The 25,000-nt window shown below is 38.8% G+C and overlaps 1 protein-coding gene across 1 annotated transcript in view; it reads left to right on the forward strand.

Moving 5' to 3' along the window:
• The window catches only part of LOC131356812 (corticotropin-releasing factor receptor 2), an 80,832-nt gene that overhangs the window by 19,796 nt on the left and 36,036 nt on the right, over positions 1–25,000 (forward strand). The window contains exons 3-7 of the mRNA XM_058396023.1: positions 5,919–6,004; positions 6,291–6,397; positions 6,603–6,720; positions 8,928–9,081; positions 24,292–24,352. Of these exons, the coding sequence (XP_058252006.1) occupies positions 5,919–6,004; positions 6,291–6,397; positions 6,603–6,720; positions 8,928–9,081; positions 24,292–24,352 (526 nt within the window). The remainder of the gene's footprint in view (positions 1–5,918; positions 6,005–6,290; positions 6,398–6,602; positions 6,721–8,927; positions 9,082–24,291; positions 24,353–25,000) is intronic.

Raw genomic sequence — 25,000 nt, forward strand, 5'->3', positions numbered from 1 at the left:
ATGATAGGATACTGATGTGTTTTCCCGCTTTCTCACCTGTCCGTTGTTTTCCCTTGATGTGCTGCTCTATATATGTTTGTCCTGCTGTCTTGGTCAGGGTCAGTCATTATATTTATATCTGTGGACTTTGAGGATGTAACGGTGTGTGTGTGCCATAAGGCTGGACGCTGTGTTATGGCATAGTTATGTTTTGTTGAGGTTAACAGAGTTTCCATGTCATAGATAGGGTTTGTTTTTGTTACGTTTAATGTAAGCTTTTGTTTTGTTAAATAAAAGCATTGCACATACTGAGTCCCTGAGTTTGGGTCTGATCTGCTACTGTGGGTGATTGAGCTTACAGTGGAGATCCGGGTTCCATCCCCACCATTGATGTCTGTCCCCATTCGTTACAGAATGATCAACAGATATAAATATAATGACTGATAGTGATGGTAACACATATTGCTTCATATTAGTGTGTGTGTGTGTGTGAGAACACTACCAAACTCTAGAAGATGAATATCGTATTAAGATGCTATCGTTCCTCAGCCAGACTCTCAGCTTTTTTTGTTTTATTTCACACCACTGAGACTTTTGCTTATCTTGGTCAGTGTGTGCTCTGCTCTCTGGCCTCATATCCTCCCAGGAAACAAAAAAATAATAAGATGTCTTATCTTTAAAAGTTTCCTGCTTTCAGCATACTAATGAGCGCGTGTAAGAGAGAGAGAGTTAGTGAAGGAATCCTCTGTTAATGAGCTGGACGAAGCGCAGTATGAAACATCACAGTAAAAAATAACAAGCAATAAAAGTGAAAATGGAATATTACACGGAATTTGAAACATCACTGTGATTAAAAAAAGGGTATAGCATCACATAAACAACAACAAAATACTGATGATACAACTGGAATAAGTGGAAACCAAAGTGATAAACATCAGGGAGAGGATAAACATCAAAAACCCGAAAAATGAAAAGATGAAGAGCAAACATGAAAGAGGAAAAATAAACACAAAGAGAAAACATCGAAGAGAAAGGTTTAACATGAAGAGTAAACACAAACACCAAAGAAAAAACACGAAGAGCAAACATCAAAGAGAAAATTTTAACATGAAGAGCAAAGATCAAAGAGAAAAAATAAACATGAAGAGCAAACATCAAAGAGAAAAAATAAACATGAAGAGCCAACATTAAAGAGAAAATTGAAGATGAAGAGTCATCATCACAGTGAAATAAATAAACACCAGGAAGGTGAAACAGAAACAAATTGAGAGTTCAGTCTGTTGGTCCACTTCACTGTGATGTGTTGCGTGATGGTGGAAAACCCAGTGGTGTTTAATTACCCGGGGTCTTTGTTTAATTACCCGGGGTCTTTGTTTAATTACCCGGGGTCTTTGATTGTTGCCATGGAAACAAACTCTTCACCCCGACTGGCTCAGTTGTTCGTGAAGCGGAATTTTCCGCGTGGCTTGTCAGCTTCATGAAGCCTCTCAGAAATGAAACTTTTATTTTCCTGACAGATATTTCTCTCTCTCTTGATCCGTTCTGAGATGATTCCTCATCACTCGGAGTTCCCTCCCTCCAGCGTCGGAGCAGCGCTAACGCTCCGTTATAAAGAATTATACATCGTGTGCTATGCTAATCACAACCCTGCGACAGATATCCACTGATCTGGTGAAGATTTCTGTATCGTACCTGGAAGGAGTCTCCAGTGTCGAGGAGATGTGTAAGAGAGAGAATAAAGAGAGGATCAGACTGTTTATAGCTGCTATAACGGAAGTGAGAACCTGTTTTCTGGAAAAAATATAAAGAGATAAAAACCACAGTGTGTTTTTTTTTAAAATAAATAATTAAAGAATTGTAATTATTGCCTAATTGCTGTGATGTATGATGTAACACTTGGGCTGTTGTGTTTTTTAATATTTTAAATGATCTGGCTTCTAATTAAAGTAAGTGAGTTGTGTGTGTGTGTGTGTGTGTGTTGCCTGACAAACCGTTTTCCCACAAAACACATTTATATCCTGTTATTTTCCTCAGTAAAGTGCTTCGCCTCTAACAAACCCACACCCTTCTACCTCAGGAACTTCCCCTGGAATAAAATTAAAGAATCATTAAAAGGATTTGGGAAAGTTTTGTGTTTTTGCAGGAGGTGAGATATAAGCTCTTAGTTCAACAAGTTACACAACTGAGAGTTTGAGGCACATGAACAAGAGCGTGAGCTTTAAAATGCTCTCAGGATTAAAAGGTGCTGGGAATCAGTGTGCTGGAAAAACCTCAGATCAGGGACGAGGTGAGAATAAAAAACAGTTACAGAGTGAACGTTACGTCACTGATGTAAGTGCATTTACTGGAACTGGACAGAAACATCTGTGTGTGTATGTATGTGTGTGTGTGTGTGTGTGTTGTGTATCTTGAGGGGGACCAGATGCCAGGTTTAATTTTGTGAAGCTGGTCCTCATAAAGAAAACTACTGCTTATTTTTTTTTTTTCTAAACAAAAGCTTCTGCCTTTATTGAAAGAATCACGAAATGTTTCCTTTCAGTTCCTGAGGTCAGGGTCGGCGTTAGATTTATGGCTGGAGAATAGCGTTAATTAGCTGCAATCAACCATTCAGGATTTTGGTTTAGACAAAGTAAAGTTCTAAGAAGAAGTGTGTGTGTGTGTGTGTGTGTGTGTAGCTGTGCTTGTTTGTAGCTTGATCAGCTGCTGAGCTTCTTTTTCTCTATGCTATATTTTTTTCTCTATTTTTCTCTATAGTCAGCAGTGTGTGTGTGTGTGTGTGTGTGTGTGTGTGTGTGTGTGTGAGTACTATATCTCGGCTCAACTGGACAAGCCTGGTAGAGATTTATGATTTATTTGCAGAGAAGCTGGTGAAGGGAGATGTGGTGGTGATGGTGGTGGTCATGATCACTGTGATAGGGGGGTGATGGGGGTAGTGATAGTGATGATGGTGGTCATGATCACTGTGATAGGGGGGTGATGGGGGTAGTGATAGTGATGATGGTGGTCATGATCACTGTGATAGGGGGGTGATGGGGGTAGTGATAGTGATGATGGTGGTCATGATCACTGTGATGGGGGGTGATGGGGGTAGTGATAGTGATGATGGTGTTGTTGGTGGTGGTGATGGTGGTGATAGTGGTGATGATGTTGGTAGTGATCATGGTCAGTGGTGATAGTGGTCATGGGAGTGGTGATAGTGATAGTGGTGATGGTGGTGGTGTTGTTGATAGTGGTGGAGATGATGGTGATGGTGGTGATGATGTTGATAGTGGTGGAGATGATGGTGATGGTGGTGATGTTGATAGTGGTAGAGATGGTGGTGGTGATGTCGATAGTGGTGATGGTGGTGGTGATGTTGATAGTGGTGATAGTGGTGGTGGTCATGATGGTGGTGATGGGGTGGTGATGATGGTGGTGGTGATGTTGATAGTGGTGATGGTGGTGATGATAGTGGTAGAGATGGTGGTGGTGATGTCGATAATGGTGATGGTGGTGGTGATGTTGATAGTGGTGATGGTGGTGGTGATGATGGTGGTGGTGATGTCGATAGTGGTGATGGTGGTGATGGGGTGGTTATGATGGTGGTGGTGATGGTGGTGATGGTGGTGGTGGTCATGATGGTGGTGATGGGGGTAGTGATGATGGTGGTGGTGATGTTGATAGTGGTGATGGTGGTGGTGGTCATGATGGTGGTGATGGGGGTAGTGATGATGGTGGTGGTGATGTTGATAGTGGTGATGGTGGTGGTGGTCATGATGGTGGTGATGGGGGTAGTGATGATGGTGGTGGTGATGTTGATAGTGGTGATGGTGGTGGTGGTCATGATGGTGGTGGTGATGTTGATAGTGGTGGAGATGAGGATGATGGGGTGGTGATGATGGTGGTGGTGATGTTGATAGTGGTGGAGATGAGGATGATGGTGGTGGTGATGGTGGTGGTGGTCATGATGGTGGTGATGGTGGTGGTGATGTTGATAGTGGTGATGGTGGTGGTGGTAATGATGGTGGTGATGGTGGTGGTGATGTTGATAGTGTTGATGGTGGTGGTGGTCATGATGGTGGTGATGGGGTGGTTATGATGGTGGTGGTGATGTTGATAGTGGTGGAGATGAGGATGATGGGGTGGTTATGATGGTGGTGGTGATGTTGATAGTGGTGATGGTGGTGGTGGTCATGATGGTGGTGATGGTGGTGGTGATGTTGATAGTGGTGATGGTGGTGGTGGTCATGATGGTGGTGATGGGGTGGTGGTCATGATGGTGGTGATGGGGGTGGTGATGGTGGTGGTGATGTTAATAGTGGTGATGGTGGTGGTGATGTTGATAGTGGTGATGGTGGTGGTGGTCATGATGGTGGTGATGGGGGTGGTGATGGTGGTGGTGATGTTGATAGTGGTGATGGTGGTGGTGGTCATGATGGTGGTGATGGTGATGGTGGTTATGATGGTGGTGATGGTGGTGGTCATGATGGTGGTGATGGGGGTGGTGATGGTGGTGGTGATGTTGATAGTGGTGATGGTGGTGGTGGTCATGATGGTGGTGATGGTGATGGTGGTGGTGATGGTGGTGGTGGTTATGATGGTGGTGATGGTGGTGGTGATGTTGATGGTGGTGATGGGGGTGGTGATGGTGGTGGTGATGTTGATAGTGGTGATGGTGGTGGTGGTCATGATGGTGGTGGTGGTGATGGTGGTGGTGGTTATGATGGTGGTGATGGTGGTGGTGATGTTGATGGTGGTGATGGGGGTGGTGATGGTGGTGGTGATGTTGATAGTGGTGATGGTGGTGGTGGTCATGATGGTGGTGATGGGGGTGGTGGTGATGTTGATAGTGGTGATGATAGTGGTGATGGTGGTGGTGGTCATGATGGTGGTGATGGGGTGGTGATAGTGATGGTGTTGTTGTGGGAGATGAGCTGCTCATTACTGCAGAAATAAGGAGAATAAGGGTAGAATAAAGGTATGCTGGAGTTCACACAAGGTTTCTGCATCTGTTCTTTTTCTGAATCCATGCCTCTGTGTGCTGTGAGTCACAGCTGCAGAGGATCAGGACACTCAGAGCAGATTTTCTGAGCTCCACATTCAGCTTATTAAAATCACCTGCATCATGCCTCGCAGGTCACCACATTGTTCTTGGGTAGAATCATCTGAGACGGGGTTTTTTCACTAGCAGGAAAGAATTTCAATTTTTAAAAAGACTAAAACGATGTTATATAAATAAAAAGCCGGTGAGTCCGAGCTGGAAAAATCACGTTTATCCTGTTAATCACGGGTTTAATTGAACAGAACGGCTTCCGCTGCACTCATTAATCAGCAGCACAGAGAATAGCACCTGATCCAGATTGTATTCTAAATGGAGAATAATGTTAGAAATAAAGCTGATTTAGGAATATGACACACTGTCCAGTGAGGAAACTGTCCATGTCCACGGTATGAAGGACTGTCTGACCGAGCGCTCGTCTAGTGCACTTACAGAGAAACCTTACATCCTTGTGTTATTATAATATTTTCACATTTAATGTATAAATATGATTATGTTTATGTATTTAATGCAGGTCTTTAATAGTGTGTGTGTGTGTGTGTGTGTGTGTGTACTTACAGCTAAAACACCATACTGTCAGATAGTAATGCTAAACTTACTAATGCTCCTCACTCGAACCCAAATCACACCTGAAAAAAAAAAGATCGTAATAACTGAGACACGCCTCTTTTTTCCGACAGACTCCGCCCCCTCGCGATAGACATGGGTAGACAGAATTACGTTTAATAAAAAGCAGAACTCTGTGAAGTATCTCTGCATTTTCTCATCTCAGCGTGCGTTCTGCTTTTCTATTCCTCCTGGCTTTTTTTCTGTTACTTTTGGTTGAACATGTTTCTTCTTTTTCTCTCGTCTTGAATAAACATGACCCTCTGATGTTCGGGTTTTTTCTGCGGCCCTGCAGGGAGCGTGTACAGAGAATGCCTGGAGAACGGCACATGGGCTTTCAAGATCAACTACTCCAGCTGCGAGCCCATTTTAGAGGAAAAGGTGAGTGATGAGTCATGTGTCTGGGTTTTTTAATGCTTTTCTATCTCCCTGAGTCTTATTAGCGAGAGTAGACTTCATTTTTATTGAAGAAATTTTACCAAGGAACAATGGCTCTGGGATCTGGCAAGAGTCCTTGGAAAGTGGAATCTTTTACGCTCGTTATTAGCGCACCAGCTCAGTAACGTGGCTGATTCACTGCTGTGTAAAGTAATGAGCAGGGGTCTGTTCCAATCGCAGCAGAAGTAGTGCACTATTCACTTGTAGCCTTTGCCTGTTGATGTTCCAGAGGAAGTATCCGGTGCACTACAAGATCGCGCTCATCATCAACTATCTGGGACACTGCATATCTGTCGGAGCGCTCGTCATCGCCTTCGTTCTCTTCCTGTGCTTGAGGTAAAGTTTTTCACACACACACACACACACACACACACACGGCTTCAGAACCTTTAGACTGGAGATGATTTATAAACAGAGCTGCTCAGTCATATTATCCTTCACACCGAGTGAACACACAAACCACCAACATCATTCATGTCTCCAGAAATAGTGAATGAAACATGTGATATCAGATCTTGTGTGTGTGTGTGTGTGATTGTAGGAGTATCCGATGTTTGCGGAACGTAATTCACTGGAATTTAATAACTACCTTCATCCTGAGGAACATCATGTGGCTTCTGCTACAGCTCATCGACCATAACATCCACGAGAGGAACGAGGTGTGTGTGTGTATGTGTGTGTGAGAGAGAGAGAGAGTTATGTGTGTGAGGTATGTGTGTGTGTGGGGAGTGTTGTGAGTGTGTTTCTGTTTGTGTGTGAGTGTGTGTGTGTGTGATTCTGTGTAGCTGTGTGTGAGAGTTTGTGTGTGCTGGGTGTGTGTTTCTGAGTATTTCTGTGTGTGTGTGTGGGTGTGCATGAGTTTGTGAGTGTTTTGTGTGTGTGTGTGTGTGATTCTGTGTAGCTGTGTGTGAGAGTTTGTGTGTGCTGGGTGTGTGTTTGTCAGTGTGTTTCTGTGTGTGTATGTTGCGAGTTTGTGTGTTTCTGAGTATTTCTGTGTGTGTGTGTATGGGTGTGCATGAGTTTGTGAGTGTTTTGTGTGTGTGTGTGTGTAACCATCAACAGCAACAATCAGAGAAGGGGTTTTATCTGGTTTTTACTCTAGGTTTAAAGGTGTGAATGATTCTTACTTGACGCTGTAGTTACAGCAGCTGTAGCTCTGGTTCCAGTTGATCCAGAGATGAATAAATTCAGCATGCTGTGCGTTTTGTTTGAGTCGAAGCCTCCAGTGTAGAAGAGTTTTCCGGAACTGGAGTGTTTCAGAGCAAGCAGCAGCAGCACTCGACTCGCTCTCATATGCAGTGTGATGATAAAAAGTCAGCGAGACCTGCTCCGGTTCCTGATGCTTCCAAAATCAGTGTCATTACATAACTGTAGATTTCAGACGTCTCTCTGTCTGGAAGATGAAGCTTGAGTGAGACGCTGTGTTCCTTCCAGAAAGACATGATGTCTCTGTGAGGAAGAAAAACTGCTGGAAAAAGACCCCCAGGCAGTCCCACAGACAGGAAGTTATTATTATTATTATTATTATTATTATTATTATTATTATTATTATTATTTCTTCTTATTTATTTATTTAATTATTTTTTTAATTGGCTGATAATTATGCTTTATTATATGTTATTTTACTTACTGATGTATAATTATTTTTATTTAATTAATTATTTTTTTTACTTTTGAATAGAAATGTTTAAATAGATATAATTATTAGGGATGATCAAAAAATAAGTAAGTTAAAATGAAAAAAAAGGAGATTCTGGGATAATCTTTAGGGATGGTAAAGTCAAATAAAAAAAAATAAAACAATCAAAAAAACCCAATACAAACCTGCTAAAGAAAGCTAAGAAAAGAGTTTTTAATTATTAAAGATGCATTCTTTTTATCCGTGTATTATTACATTTAAAGAATTGTGAATCAGTTTCTGGTGTTTGTTACTGTACAGCTTTAAACTCTGAGACTGGAGACTCCTTCAATAAATAATAATAATAATAATAATAATAATAATAATACACTTTATTTATAGGCGCCTTTCTCAACACCCAAGGACACCGAACAATGAGTTACAAAACAAAGCACATAGAAACAATACGACAAAAAACAAGCAACAATAACAAAAAAAATACAGAAGACTGTGACTGTGTGAGAGGGCAAGTAAGATTTAGGAAGAGTAAGCAAGCTTAAACAAATGAGACTTGAGTCTAGATTTAAAGATAGACAGAGAGTCAAGGTTATGGATGTCTGGAGGTAAAGAGTTCCAGAGCCGGGGAGCAGAGCAACAGAAAGCCCTCTGCCCCATGGTGGCGAGACGAGCAGAAGGCACAGAAAGATGAAGAGAAGAGGCAGATCTAAGAGAACGAGAGGGAACATGAATATGGAGAAGATCAGACAAGTAAGAAGGGGCAAGATTGTGAATAGCTTTAAAAGTGAGAAGAAGAATCTTAAAGTCTATGCGAAGCTTGACCGGAAGCCAGTGAAGCTGCTGCAGAACCGGAGTGATGTGGTGAAATGAAGGAGTTTTAGTGATGATACGAGCTGCTGAGTTTTGAACCAGTTGAAGTTTAAGAAGAGATTTATGAGAGAGACCAAAAAGAAGGGAGTTACAATAGTCAATACGTGAGGTAACAAGATTGTGAACAAGAATAGCAGGAGCATTCTGTGTAAGGGAAGGACGAAGACGGTTGATATCACGTAGACGGAAATACGCAGACCGGGTAATGTTATTAATATGTGATTGAAATGAGAGTGTACTGTCCAGGAGGACACCCAAACTCTTAACCTGAGTAGAAGGGGAAACAATAGAATTGTCAACTTTCTCTTTCTTTTTCTCTTCTCTTTCTCTTTCTTTTCTCTTCCTCATGTCTTCCTCCAGCCATGGTGTCGCCTCATAACCACCGTCTATAACTATTTTGTGGTGACGAATTTTTTCTGGATGTTTGTGGAAGGTTGTTATCTTCACACAGCCATCGTCATGACCTACTCCACCGACAAACTCCGAAAATGGGTGTTCCTCTTCATCGGCTGGTGTGAGTACCGCTTTTTTTAGGTGCTGTGGCAACGCTAAGAGTGCTAAACAGTTATAAGTCACATGATATAATGTGAAGATATGATAATGAAACTTTAACACGAAATTCTATACATTATTCCGAGAAAGAAAATACGTTCTGAAAGAATGTTTAGATATGCAAATGAGACACTGTCTCATTATATATGCGCATATCAGAGTTTAACATTTTTACAGAACAATTAAATTAAAAATACTTGATTACTGTCATGTTTTTATTACAAGCGGTGTAGCCTGGCTCGGTTTAGCAAAGTGTCTTTTTGCACATTTATTTAATTTAATTTATTATTATTATTATTATTATTATTATTATTATTATTATTATTATTATTATTATTATGTTCTGCTTTTAGTATGTTACACACTAACATGTAATTTATGCACTTTTTTATGTGCCAAAAAAAACCCAAACACTTTTAGTGTATACAAAGCTAGTGATGTTAGATTTGGAATTTTTATAGGCTATTTTTTTATTTTATTATTATTTTTAATTAATGAAAAGAATTAATAGTTATTTTAATTTAATTTAAAATTTTCATTTTATTAATACATGTAATTTATTTAAAATATTTTCTATATTATTTTTTAAGCTGAAGTGATTATTTATTACTATACTAAAATAATCATATTTATTTTAAAATGATGTTTTTATTTATTTTAATACATTTCTGATCATGCTGTAGACCTTTGTACTGGACGGTGTAGAATGAACAAAGCTCTCAGATTTAAAGTCCTGAGATTTGAGGTTTAGTGAAGCGAACAGGTTTCTGCTCTGCTGCTGTTTGTTTTTCATGGAATTTTTGGTGGTTCTCTGGAGTCTGAGGCAGGAGTGTAAATGTGAGGCATCTGTAGGGACTGAAGAGCAATTACTGATCTCACACATGGTGGCTTAATTACACTTGAGATGTTTGTTTGTGTTGATTGTTTTCTCGAGAGGACAAACAAATCAAAACCAAAATCTTGTTTCCTGTAGCTACGTTGATCACAGATAACCTAAATCAGCTTTCATGTTTATTTATTTATTTAGTTGTTTGTTTGTTTAAGTATTATATAATAAGTGAAAAGTTAGGAGAAAGATCTCCACTGAAGGAGTGTTTTAATTGTTTTCTAATTAACATTAACATTAACAATATTTGCTTCAGATGAGATGAGGGAAGGGGGTGGGGCTTCCAGGGAGTCAGTTAACTGTCAATCATTCAAGATGTCCTACTTTACCACATAGTTTACCTCAGAAATACCCACTTTATCTCAGAAATACCAACTTTACCTCAGAAATACCTACTTTACCACAGAGTTTACCTCAGAAATACCTACTTTACCTCAGAAATACCTACTTTACCACAGAGGTTACCTCAGAAATACCTACTTTACCTCAGAAATACCTACTTTATCACAGAGATTACCTCAGAAATACCTGCTTTACCTCAGAAATACCTACTTTACCACAGAGGTTACCACAGAAATACCTACTTTACCTATGAAATACCTACTTTACCTCAGAAATACCTACTTTACCACAGTTTACCTCAGAAATACCTACTTTACCACAGAGGTTACCACAGAAATACCTACTTTACCTACGAAATACCTACTTTACCTCAGAGTTTCCCTCAGAAATACCTACTTTACCACAGAGTTTACCTCAGAAATACCTACTTTACCTCAGAAATACCTACTTTACCACAGAAGTTACCTCAGAAATACCTACTTTACCTCAGAAATACCTACTTTAACACAGAGCTTACCTCAGAAATACCTACTTTACCTCAGAAATACCTACTTTACCACAGAGTTTACCTCAGAAATACCTACTTTACCACAGAGTTTACCTCAGAAATACCTACTTTACCTCAGAAATACCTACTTTACCACAGAGGTTACCACAGAAATACCTACTTTACCTACGAAATACCTACTTTACCTCAGAGTATCCCTCAGAAGTACCTACTTTACCACAGAGTTTACCTCAGAAATACCTACTTTACCTCAGAAATACCTACTTTACCACAGAAGTTACCTCAGAAATACCTACTTTACCTCAGAAATACCTACTTTAACACAGAGCTTACCTCAGAAATACCTACTTTACCTCAGAAATACCTACTTTACCACAGAGTTTACCTCAGAAATACCTACTTTACCACAGAGTTTACCTCAGAAATACCTACTTTACCTCAGAAATACCTACTTTACCACAGAGGTTACCACAGAAATACCTACTTTACCTACGAAATACCTACTTTACCTCAGAGTTTACCTCAGAAATATCTACTTTACCTCAGAAATACCTACTTTACCACAGAGCTTACCTCAGAAATACCTACTTTACCTCAAAAATACCTACTTTACCACAGAGTTTACCTCAGAAATACCTACTTTACCACAGAGGTTACCACAGAAATACCTACTTTACCTACGAAATACCTACTTTACCTCAGAGTTTACCTCAGAAATACCTACTTTATCTCAGAAATACCTACTTTACCACAGAGTTTACCTCAGAAATACCTACTTTACCACAGAGGTTACCACAGAAATACCTACTTTACCTCAGAAATACCTACTTTACCACAGAGTTTACCTCAGAAATACCTACTTTACCTCAGAGTTTACCTCAGAAATACCTACTTTATCTCAGAAATACCTACTTTACCTCAGAAATACCTACTTTACCTCAGAAATAACTACTTTACCTCAGAAATACGATACTTTACCACAGAGGTTATCTCAGAAATACCTACTTTATTTTTTGTCCACGCGTGATGATGTTCACTTCACTTTTATTGTGTTGAAACCTCACAAAAACACCTGCTTTCACTAAATTACAGATAAATAAATTCTGTACTTCATCAAGCTCTGATTGAAGTGTGTGTGTGTGTGTGTGTGTGTGTGGTATCCTGACTTCTGATTGTGAGGATATTTTAATCCAAATCCTGTTTTCCTCTTCCAGGAGGTTACAGTTACTTCAGGTCACAGTGTTTACAACTCCATATATGGGCATCTTCCTGGCAGATGTCATGCAGTTTTTATACTGTGGTAAAGTAGGACATCTAAAATGATTGACAGTTAACTGACTCCCTGGAAGCCCCGCCCCCTTCCCTTATCTCATCTGAAGCAAATAATGTTGATGTTAATGTTAATTAGAAAGCAATTAAAACACTCCCTTGAGACAAGAAACATTACACATTAGTCAAATTATTTAATTAAACAATTATTCTAAATTGATTTATATTAATCTTAATATTCCTTCTGAGGAACATTATAAATTTATGAACTTTACCTTTAACTTTAACACAAACTTGTTAGAACAAACCTATAATCCTGCCCAGACAGACACCTTTATTTTCCCCAAACTAAATTTTGAAAGTTTTCGAAATATTTCCAGACCTTTAGAGGATTTTCAGCAGGTCTGTTCTCTACATCAGCACATCCATCCTCACAGAATATAAATCAGTGTTTGTGACGAGTGACTGAGACACACACACACACACATACAAACACCACATGCACACACACGTACATGCGCACACACACACACGCACACACGCACACATACAAACACATGCACACACACACACACATACAAACACATGCACACACACACACACATACAAACACATGCACACACACGTACATGCACACACACACACACACACACACGTACATGCACACACACACACACACACACGTACATGCACACACACACACACACACACACACACACACACATACAAACACATGCACACACACGTACATGCACACACACACACACACACACACGTACATGCACACACACACACACACGTACATGCACACACACACACACACACACACACACATACAAACACCACATGCACACACACACACATACACACACATACAAACACCACATGCACACACACACTTACAGAGAGAGGGAGAGAGACAGAGAGAGAGACAGAGAGAGAAAGAGGGAGAGAGACAGAGGCAAACAGAGACAGAGAGAGAGAGGAAGAGAGACAGAGAGAGAGAGAGAGAGACAGAGAGAGAGAGGAAGAGAGACAGAGAGAGAGAGAGAGAGACAGAGAGAGAGAGAGAGAGAGAGAGAGAGAGACAGAGAGAGAGAGAGAGAGAGAGAGAGAGAGGAAGAGAGACAGAGAGAGAGAGAGAGAGAGAGACAGAGAGAGAGAGGAAGAGAGACAGAGAGAGAGAGAGAGAGAGAGAGACAGAGAGAGAGAGAGAGAGAGAGACAGAGAGAGAGAGGAAGAGAGACAGAGAGAGAGAGACAGACAAACAATGAGAGTAATGCTTGTGAGTTTTCGGGGTTAAAGGTCAGACAGAGCCCGGGTGTGAAGTAGAATAAACCTCCACCTGAAGCCACTGCCTTTTTCCTCTCCACTTGACAGCTTTGTTGTTGTTTGTTCATGTGTGAGTGGGAGAGTTTTTGTGGCCTGGCAGATGTAGCTCACGTTCACCGCTGCAGGGGAGAATTACAGTAATCCACGCCGCTAGTCACCAAACCATGAATGCATTCAGCAGCAGAAGAACATAACAAACAAAAGCAACACACACGCTGTGAGTTCCGCGACATCTCGCTGCCCAAAACGCTCTGTGAAGGAGAACAAACAGCAACGCTAGCAACTTACAGCTGCATCCTGTTACTCAACTAAAACAAAGAAACTTCTCTTACATATAACATCCATAACACTACCTGATCAGAATAAAAATCACTCATTAGCATAAGAAATATTATTTGTATATTATTATCCTAGAATGCATTATTATTAAATTTACTATAGTGCTGATTCATTAGGAATTCATAATTAATTATTTCTATTTTTCAGAATAAATTAATCATATAAATAAATATTAATTATTTAAAAATAAATTATAAATTAATACATTAAGAATATATACTACAAACAAAAATGTAGTAATAATAATAATAATAATAACAATAATAATAATAATAATAATAATAATAATAATAATAATAATATTTATTGCTTGTTATTATTAATATTATTATTATGAATAATTATTAAACATTGCAGCGTTTTAGGGGGCCAAGCACCCAGACTCAGATGCTCTACAGTTGTTCCCTGAGCAATCAGATGAAAGCAGAGTCACTTTAGCTAAAAGGATTGAAGAGTGATTTGTAGTGTCGCTCATGATGTGTGTGTTTTGATCAGCGCTGGTTTTCTGATTGCCGGATGAAATGTCTTGATGAATAGATGTGCTACATTTCTACTACAGATCATGAGCCTGCTACATTTATGCCATTAGCCAGATGTCCTTATCCAGAGCTACATATATTTATCTCATTTATACAACTGATCATTAAGGGCTTAGCTCAGCTCCTGGGATTCAAAACTCACAGCCTTTAGATCAGTAGTCCAACATCTTAACCACTGAGCTACAGCTTCCCTATGGGGTGTGCAGCAGAATGATGTTATAAAAAGCTGCAAGCAGCGATTTCGGGGGCCAAGCACCCAGACTCACTAAGCTACACATTCACAAATGCCCTACGCTTAGCACAGGAGAGGATAACTTTAGACAAAGAGATTGTAGTATCAGTTGTTCTGACTAGAGATGATTTGTGTCAAATCTGGTGAAGATTGGACAAAATTTGGAGGAGGAGGAGCAATAAGATCGAAGCATTTTTATCATGTTAATGTAACTTTTAACCAGTAGGTGGTGCTGGTATGGATTTTCCTGCATAGCTTCAGATCATGGACCTGAAGATGTCTACCAATTTTGGTGTCAGTGTGAGAAGTCACTTAGATACAGCTTCACTTCCTGTTTGAAGGCTTCGCTGTCAGATTCATCGGCCCAGGCAGACTGTTTGGACTATTAGAATTCTTTTTTTTCCAGATTGGTCTGATGATGATGCGTGCCAAATGTGGTGATGGTTGGACAACATTTGTAGGAGGAATAGCGAAGAATATGTAAAAACAGTTTTATGGCAATGGAGCTAAAATAAATGAATTGAAAAAGGTTTATAAAGTGAAAATAATTTCATGGCGTTTCAGACATAATGAGATCTGTGAAAGAGTTTATAAGTATTCAAGTATGGAAGTATTTTCCTCGCTGGAATACAGTAACGTCATCTCGCCATCGTTCCGTGAGAAGAACCGTGTAAAAGGAAGTGACCTCGTCGTGCTTAATGAGTCTCAGCGTTTTATATTTATTACAGCATGGATATTTAATGTTATGCCTGTCACGGTTCTGCGCTGTTGAGTCAGACGTGACACACTCCTCCACACACACACACACACACACACACACTGAACAGCGCTGACAGCTACTTCCGAAAGACAAAGAGAGATGGAGAGAGAGAGATGTGGAGAGAGAGACATGGAAAGAGAGAGAGATGGGGAGAGAGGGACATGGAAAGAGAGATAGAGAGAGAGACAGGGAGAGAGAGATGGGGAGAGAGAGACAGGGAGAGAGAGAGATGGAGAGAGAGAGGGACATGGAAAGAGAGATAGGGAGAGAGACAGGGAGAGAGTGAGATGGAGAGAGACAGGCAGAGAGAGAGATGGAGAGAGAGATAGAGACAGGGAGAGAGAGATGGAGAGAGAGGGACATGGAAAGAGAGATAGGGAGAGAGATGGGGAGAGAGACTGGGAGAGAGAGAGATGGAGAGAGAGAGATGGAGAGAGAGGGACATGGAAAGGGAGATAGGGAGAGAGAGACATGAAAAGAAAGAGAGAGAGAGAGAGAGAGAGAGAGAGAGAGAGAGATGATAGATGGTTTATGTGGTGAAGGTGATGACTGTAGTACACAATTACTTCTATGTGACACTGAGCTGTTTACACACACACACACACACACACACACACACACACACACACACACATTTCATTTCCACTGTGTCGTTGTTCAGGTTTTTTTTCCTGCAGCAGGATTATCTGTCTCTGTGCATCAGATGAAATCTAATTTGCGGCTGCTGCTGTTAGCGAGCGAGCTAATCACTACAACTAAAGTAAATATTCACTCAGACCTGAAAGATATGAAGATCTCATCATCTAAACCAACACTGAGATCAGACCAGCAATCAGACACAATCTGATAAACACCTCAACACCAAGCAAAGAAAAAAGCAATAAAAAAACCAAAAAGGTTTCCGTGATTTCTTTCAGGAGCTCTTTTACTGGAGTAGCTGGAGTAATGAAACAGGAAGGAAGAAAAACAGTCTGTCTTTCATCACTGTCTGTCTTCTCCACTATCTATCCATCTATCCACAGAGAGAGAAAGAGAGAGAGAGAGAGAGACGGTGAGATGGAGTAGATGGAAAGAGACAGAGAGAAAGAGAGAGACAAAGTGAGACAGAGATGGGGCAAGAGGAGAGAGAGAGACAGAGACAGAGAAAGATAACATTTCTTTCTTTCTTTCTTTCTTTCTTTCTTTCTTTCTTTCTTTCTTTCTTTCTTTCTTTCTTTCTTTCTTTCATTCGTTCGTTGAGGTTTTTAGAGATAAATGAGCTGAAATAAACTCCATCCTTCATTACTACCCCATGTTTCCTCTTCACTTCCTATTAGCTCTTTCCTGCACACAGTTTTTTCATGTTAGTGATTTGTCCTCTTTTTTAATATCACTTTTTTGTCTTTTAATGCTTTATTTTATTCCTTTTCTGTTGTATGTCAGCACTGTGTGTGTGTGTGTGTGTGTTTAGCTAAGGTTAGGATGTTTGTAGTGTTTTAAATGTGCTGTATGATGTAACAGTGACCTGAGCAGCGATATTAAACATTAAACATTAAATGGATCTTCTAAAATGCTCTTGTGTGTGGCATGTAGGAGATTTTTCATTCTTTTAGTTCACTTCTTTTACTCATTCTGCTCACACTCAACTTCCTGTGTCTTTACTCCTCTACACTCTAATGATTTATAATCCCTCTCTCCACCAACACCCGGGAGAAGAGAATGTGATGTTAGACATGTTAGAGATGTTGTGATGTTAGAGATGTTGTGATGTTAGAGATGTTGTGATGTTAGAGATGTTGTGATGTTAGTCATGTTAGAGATGTTGTGATGTTAGAGATGTTGTGATGTTAGAGATGTTGTGATGTTAGACATGTTAGAGATGTTGTGATGTTAGAGATGTTGTGATGTTAGAGATGTTGTGATGTTAGAGATGTTAGAGATGTTGTGATGTTAGAGATGTTGTGATGTTAGAGATGTTAGAGATGTTGTGATGTTAGAGATGTTGTGATGTTAGAGATGTTAGAGATGTTGTGATGTTAGAGATGTTGTGATGTTAGAGATGTTAGAGATGTTGTGATGTTAGAGATGTTGTGATGTTAGAGATGTTGTGATGTTAGAGATGTTAGAGATGTTGTGATGTTAGAGATGTTGTGATGTTAGAGATGTTGTGATGTTAGTCATGTTAGAGATGTTGTGATGTTAGAGATGTTGTGATGTTAGAGATGTTGTGATGTTAGAGATGTTAGAGATGTTGTGATGTTAGTCATGTTAGAGATGTTGTGATGTTAGAGATGTTGTGATGTTAGTCATGTTAGAGATGTTGTGATGTTAGAGATGTTGTGATGTTAGTCATGTTAGAGATGTTGTGATGTTAGAGATGTTGTGATGTTAGAGATGTTAGAGATGTGATGTTAGTCATGTTAGAGATGTTGTGATGTTAGAGATGTTGTGATGTTAGTCATGTTAGAGATGTTGTGATGTTAGTCATGTTAGAGATGTTGTGATGTTAGTCATGTTAGAGATGTTGTGATGTTAGAGATGTTGTGATGTTAGTCATGTTAGAGATGTTGTGATGTTAGACATGTTAGAGATGTTGTGATGTTAGTCATGTTAGAGATGTTGTGATGTTAGTCATGTTAGAGATGTTGTGATGTTAGAGATGTTGTGATGTTAGAGATGTTAGAGATGTTGTGATGTTAGTCATGTTAGAGATGTTGTGATGTTAGAGATGTTGTGATGTTAGACATGTTAGAGATGTTGTGATGTTAGAGATGTTGTGATGTTAGAGATGTTAGAGATGTTGTGATGTTAGTCATGTTAGAGATGTTGTGATGTTAGAGATGTTGTGATGTTAGAGATGTTGTGATGTTAGAGATGTTAGAGATGTTGTGATGTTAGTCATGTTAGAGATGTTGTGATGTTAGAGATGTTGTGATGTTAGAGATGTTAGAGATGTTGTGATGTTAGAGATGTTAGAGATGTTGTGATGTTAGAGATGTTGTGATGTTAGTCATGTTAGAGATGTTGTGATGTTAGAGATGTTAGAGATGTTGTGATGTTAGTCATGTTAGAGATGTTGTGATGTTAGAGATGTTGTGATGTTAGAGATGTTGTGATGTTAGAGATGTTGTGATGTTAGAGATGTTGTGATGTTAGTCATGTTAGAGATGTTGTGATGTTAGAGATGTTAGAGATGTTGTGATGTTAGAGATGTTAGAGATGTTGTGATGTTAGTCATGTTAGAGATGTTGTGATGTTAGAGATGTTAGAGATGTTGTGATGTTAGTCATGTTAGAGATGTTGTGATGTTAGAGATGTTGTGATGTTAGAGATGTTGTGATGTTAGAGATGTTGTGATGTTAGAGATGTTGTGATGTTAGTCATGTTAGAGATGTTGTGATGTTAGAGATGTTAGAGATGTTGTGATGTTAGTCATGTTAGAGATGTTGTGATGTTAGAGATGTTGTGATGTTAGTCATGTTAGAGATGTTGTGATGTTAGTCATGTTAGAGATGTTGTGATGTTAGAGATGTGATGTTAGAGATGTTGTGATGTTAGTCATGTTAGAGATGTTGTGATGTTAGACATGTTAGAGATGTTGTGATGTTAGAGATGTTGTGATGTTAGTCATGTTAGAGATGTTGTGATGTTAGAGATGTTAGAGATGTTGTGATGTTAGTCATGTTAGAGATGTTGTGATGTTAGTCATGTTAGAGATGTTGTGATGTTAGTCATGTTAGAGATGTTGTGATGTTAGAGATGTTGTGATGTTAGAGATGTTGTGATGTTAGAGATGTTGTGATGTTAGTCATGTTAGAGATGTTGTGATGTTAGAGATGTTGTGATGTTAGAGATGTTGTGATGTTAGAGATGTTGTGATGTTAGAGATGTTGTGATGTTAGTCATGTTAGAGATGTTGTGATGTTAGAGATGTTGTGATGTTAGTCATGTTAGAGATGTTGTGATGTTAGACATGTTAGAGATGTTGTGATGTTAGAGATGTTGTGATGTTAGTCATGTTAGAGATGTTGTGATGTTAGAGATGTTAGAGATGTTGTGATGTTAGTCATGTTAGAGATGTTGTGATGTTAGTCATGTTAGAGATGTTGTGATGTTAGTCATGTTAGAGATGTTGTGATGTTAGAGATGTTGTGATGTTAGAGATGTTGTGATGTTAGAGATGTTGTGATGTTAGTCATGTTAGAGATGTTGTGATGTTAGAGATGTTGTGATGTTAGAGATGTTGTGATGTTAGAGATGTTGTGATGTTAGAGATGTTGTGATGTTAGTCATGTTAGAGATGTTGTGATGTTAGAGATGTTGTGATGTTAGAGATGTTGTGATGTTAGTCATGTTAGAGATGTTGTGATGTTAGAGATGTTGTGATGTTAGAGATGTTGTGATGTTAGAGATGTTGTGATGTTAGTCATGTTAGAGATGTTGTGATGTTAGACATGTTAGAGATGTTGTGATGTTAGACATGTTAGCGGTGTTGTGATGTTAGTCATGTTAGCGGTGTTGTGGAGCTGTTGCTATATGTTTGTGTTGATAATAGTGATCAGACTTGATCCCCACCTTTCCCTCTGCACTCAAAGCGGAATCAATTCCACGTCTCCGTATTTCCTCAGATATCTGTTCCTCGAAATTCCGGGTGGTTTTCCGTCTGTAACGCTGGATGGAAGGTTCACGTTATGATAAATTCAACCTTTTCAGTCGCAGGTTGACACGCTGGCTGGTAATTGGATGCTTCTTGCAAGGTGCCGTGAGTGGATCAATAACCATGAGGGAGAGAGCTCGATTCCTCAGAAAGAAAATTGGGTTCTTAGAAGGAAATTAGGTGCTTTAGCTGTAAAACGTGACCGCTTTAGTGACCACTCAGGACACACACACACACACATTTAGAGCGGGAGATTCCACTCTGAAAGTGTGTATGAATGCAGAAGCACAACCTCGCATGGAAATTAAAACAATTTCTGTAGGAGAAAAATGTTAATATTATGGTGTATGAATGAGAAGATGTTGAATGAGTGGCTTCAACACTCAGGATTCAGCAGCATATAGAATAGCACTTGTTGCAGCACATACTTTTCTATCTTACATAGACAGCGTATCAGAGTGCTTTGAGAAATACTCGTGTACACAACTCACCAAAGCCACGAGACATTAAATGGATCTTCTAAAATGCTCTTGTGTGTGGCATGTAGGAGATTTTTCATTCTTTTAGTTCACTTCTTTTACTCATTCTGCTCACACTCAACTTCCTGTGTCTTTACTCCTCTACACTCTAATGATTTATAATCCCTCTCTCCACCAACACCAGGGAGAAGAGAAAGAGCTTTCTGTCATCATATGAGTCTATAGCTTATACTTCATGCCTGCTTACTGGTCAATTACATTTTTAATCTATCTAACAGTATCTCATCTTTCCATCTATCTTATTTTCCTAATCTATCTACCACTATCTTATTTTTCTATCACAAATTCATGTTTCTATCTTCCACTATCTCATCTTTCTAATCTATCTATGACTAATTCATCTAGTCTATCTACAACTATCTCATCTTTCTAATCTATCTACCACTATCATATTGTCTTTCTACTCTCTACAATCTTGTCTTTCTAATCTATCAACCACTTTCACATCTTTCTAATCTATCTTCCACTATATCTTCTTTCTGATCTATCACTATTTCATCTTTCCACATGCCACTACCTAATCTGTCTACTATTATCTCATCTATCGCTATTAGATCTATTACCTCATCATTCTAATCTATCTACCATTATCTCATCTTTCTATCCATGACTATCCACCTCATCTTCCCATCTACCACTGTCTTATTTTTTTCTATCTAGCACTAATTCATGTTATCTCATCTTCCTAATCTGTCTGCCACTATCTCATCTTTCTAATCTATCTATGACTGTCATCTTCCCATCTACTACTATCTTACTTTCTATCTACTATTATCTCATCTTTCTATCAATATTTCATCTTTCTATCTGCCACTATTTATCTCATATTTCCATCTACCTCTATTTCATTTATTTATCCCTATTTCATCTATCTATCTACCACTATCTCATCTTTCCATCACTAATTCATGTTACTATCTCATCTTTCTATCTACCATTATTTAATGTATCTATCACTATTTCATCTATCTACCAGTATTTCATGTATACCATTATTGCAAGGAACCCTTTTCAACCCTTTTTATTCAAAAACACACAAAGCATGTAATCCAAAAACACAGTAGAAAAAACAAGCAGAGACTTAATAAAAAGAGAGGTCAGTGTGGCAAACAGATCCAAAGATAATGAGCAGAAAACGTGGTCAGAAAACAGGCAGAGTTCAGGTAACAATAGAGCAGTCAACATGGCAAACAATTCCAAAAACAAAACAATCCTAACAACAAGAGAAAACCAGGAAAACAGAGCATGGTCATACACACAGAAACTCACAGGAAACAATAAACGGCTTGGTTTGTAGTGAACTGTCGATACTTTGCACCGATGTTTAAATGTTCTTTAACCAGGAAGTCACCCTTGCCCCTGAGCCTGTTCAGTATTCAGGAGAGGTGGTAGAACTGCAGATGAGGTTGTTACAATTATTTATCCTATTATCTCATATTTTTTATCTTCCACTATTTCATCTATCTATCTTCCACTATCTCATCTTTCTATCCATCATGTTGTTGTTGCTGATCTTCCAGCTGCTCCCCACGTGTGCGAGGGGTCACCACCGCAGACCAACTGGTCCGCACAACAACTTGGCACAGGTTTTACGCTGGATGCCCTTCCTGACGCAACCCTCCCATTTTTATCCGGGCTTGGGACCGGCACTGCATCCAGTGGCTGGGGTTTGAGCACTGGCTGGGACACAATTTCATCTTTCTATTTAATACTGTTTCATTTATCTACCACTATCTCATCATTCTCTAACATTATCTATCTCCTCTTTCTATCTTCCACTATTCCATGTATCTACCACTATCCCTCTTCTTTGTATATACCATCATTATCTAACACTGTTTCCTGCTAATAGCTACCATTGTCTTTGCTTTCTATCTTCCACTATTTCATCTATCTATCTTCCACTACCTCACTTTCCTATCTACCATAATATATATAGTCTTTCTATCACTATTTCATCTTTCTATTGACCACTGTTTCATTTATCTACCGCTCATCGTTCTCTAACATTATCAATCTCATCTTTCTACCTAAAACTATATTCTGTTTCTATCTACCATTTTCTTTTCTTTCTCTCTACCACGATCTCATCTTTCCTTTTGCCACTATTTCATGTATCTACCACAATCTTTTTTTTTTCTATATACCATTATATATATATATATATATCTCATTTTTCTATCTCCTGCTTTTAGCTGCCATTATTTAATCTTTCTATATTCCACTATCTCATTTTTCTATCCAACATAACATCTCATTTTATTATCATTATTTTATCTTTCTATTTATGACTATTTCACATATCTATCACTATCTCTCATCTTTCTATATACCATTATCTATCTCATCTTTCTATCTTCCACTATTTCATCTATGTACCACTATCTTACCTATCTGTCCACCATAATATGTCTCATCAAACTTTCATCTTGCTACCTACTACTGTTCATCTATCTACCACTATCTCATCTTTCTCTAATATTATCTTCAATCTCATCTTTCTATCTACAACTATCTTGTCTTTCTACCTAACATTATTTAATTTTTATATCTACTACAATTTCATCTATCTACCACTATCTGACTCCTAATTCCGTCTACCACTATTTCATCCTTCTCTATTTCATCCCTCTTTCACCTTGCTTTAGCTTTATATCTTTATACGTCTATGGCTTTCTATAGTTTTAGTTGTATAGCTGAGGAGGAGGCAGAGGGAAAATTCATGATGCTGAGGGAAAAGATGGCACTGATAGTGTAACATCTCACTGCTGATGACTATGCTGAAGTTCGGTGCGATTGTCAGCACTCTTAAAAAGCTGATGAGTGAAAAATTGGAGAGGTGCGAGAGCTCGGCATGTCTTAATCCCGTGGAGCTGTTCGTTATGGACAGAGTCTGTCCTGTCAGGTTCGTCACACCAACACCAATTATATTTCATACGCAAGAATGAACAGAATGAAATGTCTCACATACACAAGACTTTCAAATAAAATAAATAAGAATGGGCATTTAGGAGTCTGTATGTATTCCGTATAGTTCATTAGAGCAACTGAAAAATGACCTTTAGCCCATTACGCTAGCTAGCATGAGAAAAGGTGGTTTCTTTGGTGGTTGTGAACATCTGAGATGCTAAAGGTCTGCAGATGATTGACATCTCAACCTTTAAAATTAACAGGCTAATGATGTCACAGCTAGCAGCAAGTTAACGTGTTAGTCTCAACATTTTTTACTCTAGATATCTAGCTTTTTCATTTCACAGACATCAACAAGCAGCTTCTTTGTGATGTTATTTATGTTATTTACTTAATTTAAATACCTAACTGTCACTGTCTATTCTTTTCGCACCACTAGGAGGCGCTCTGTTATTGCCTGGCACACAAAAAAAAGTGTGCTTTTTTGCATATCTATTTTAAAAAATAATGGCACCCCCTGGTAGTCTGGGGGAAAGGTCCTAAGTAGATGCTTGTACTTCTACTGCCAAGAACCAACCATGCTAACTAGCGACACAGAGGACACGATATAAATGAACCACTTCATCTATCTGCTGTTTTATTATCTGTGAGGAAAGGCGTCAGTTTCAGTGAAGATACTATATGATTTCTTCAGTCCTGTGTGCTGAGGATCTTACTGTCGCTGGAGATTAGCGTTGACCTTCAGGAAGTGTTGAAATGTTTGTACATGGATAATAAAGCTAACAGTTGTCTAAGGTTAAAGTTTGTAGCTTGTATGCTGGTGAACAACTTCCTGTGGCACAGAAACATGCTGTAATGTGTTCTTCATGTTTTCCTGCAGGTATTCCGTGTCCGATCATCATCGCATGGGCTGTCGGGAAGCTGTACAACGAAAACGAACAGTGAGTGTTCTTCTGTTCTGAGCAGCTCGCAGATAACCTGAGTAAAACTGAGAAAACAGAGAGATTTTTTTAGCTATAATTTATGTAAAAGTTTGCTTTTGAAAATAGACTGTTTTGTAGAAGGATTGCTGCTATGAATGATCAAAGTTACCTAGCTTAAAGTCAGGGGTTTAGCTAGCTATAAATAAATTAATAAAAGAAGCATGTTATTTCCCCGTAAGTCTACAAATCATAGGAAGAATAGCCTCTTTTGCTAGCACCGATGCGTCCGCCATATTGAATAGGTCACTTCATTCGACATGATCAACAGGAAGTTGCATCCAAAGAAAAGCTTGACTAATTTTTTTATATTATTATTTTTTATATGCATTTTTCATTTCACTCTTCAAGTAAATTAACATTTACTTTTTAAATCCACAATGTTTCATGACATTAGCACGGATGCTAGTTAACCCCCATTTTGTATTTGCTAGCTGTGACAAAAAAAAAAAAACCCTGTTTATTTTCAGCTCGTTTTTATTAAATGTTTATGCTTGAGGTGAAATTGCAGCACAGGGATGAAACTGGGAGCTAAAATGTACTTTATAAATGAGAAAATGTTCTTTTTTCCCCCCACTATTCACTGCTAATAGTTTTTCTAGCGTTCAG

The sequence above is a fragment of the Hemibagrus wyckioides genome, linkage group LG07 (genome assembly GCF_019097595.1).
Source record: "Hemibagrus wyckioides isolate EC202008001 linkage group LG07, SWU_Hwy_1.0, whole genome shotgun sequence".
Classification (NCBI taxonomy): Eukaryota; Metazoa; Chordata; class Actinopteri; order Siluriformes; family Bagridae; genus Hemibagrus; species Hemibagrus wyckioides.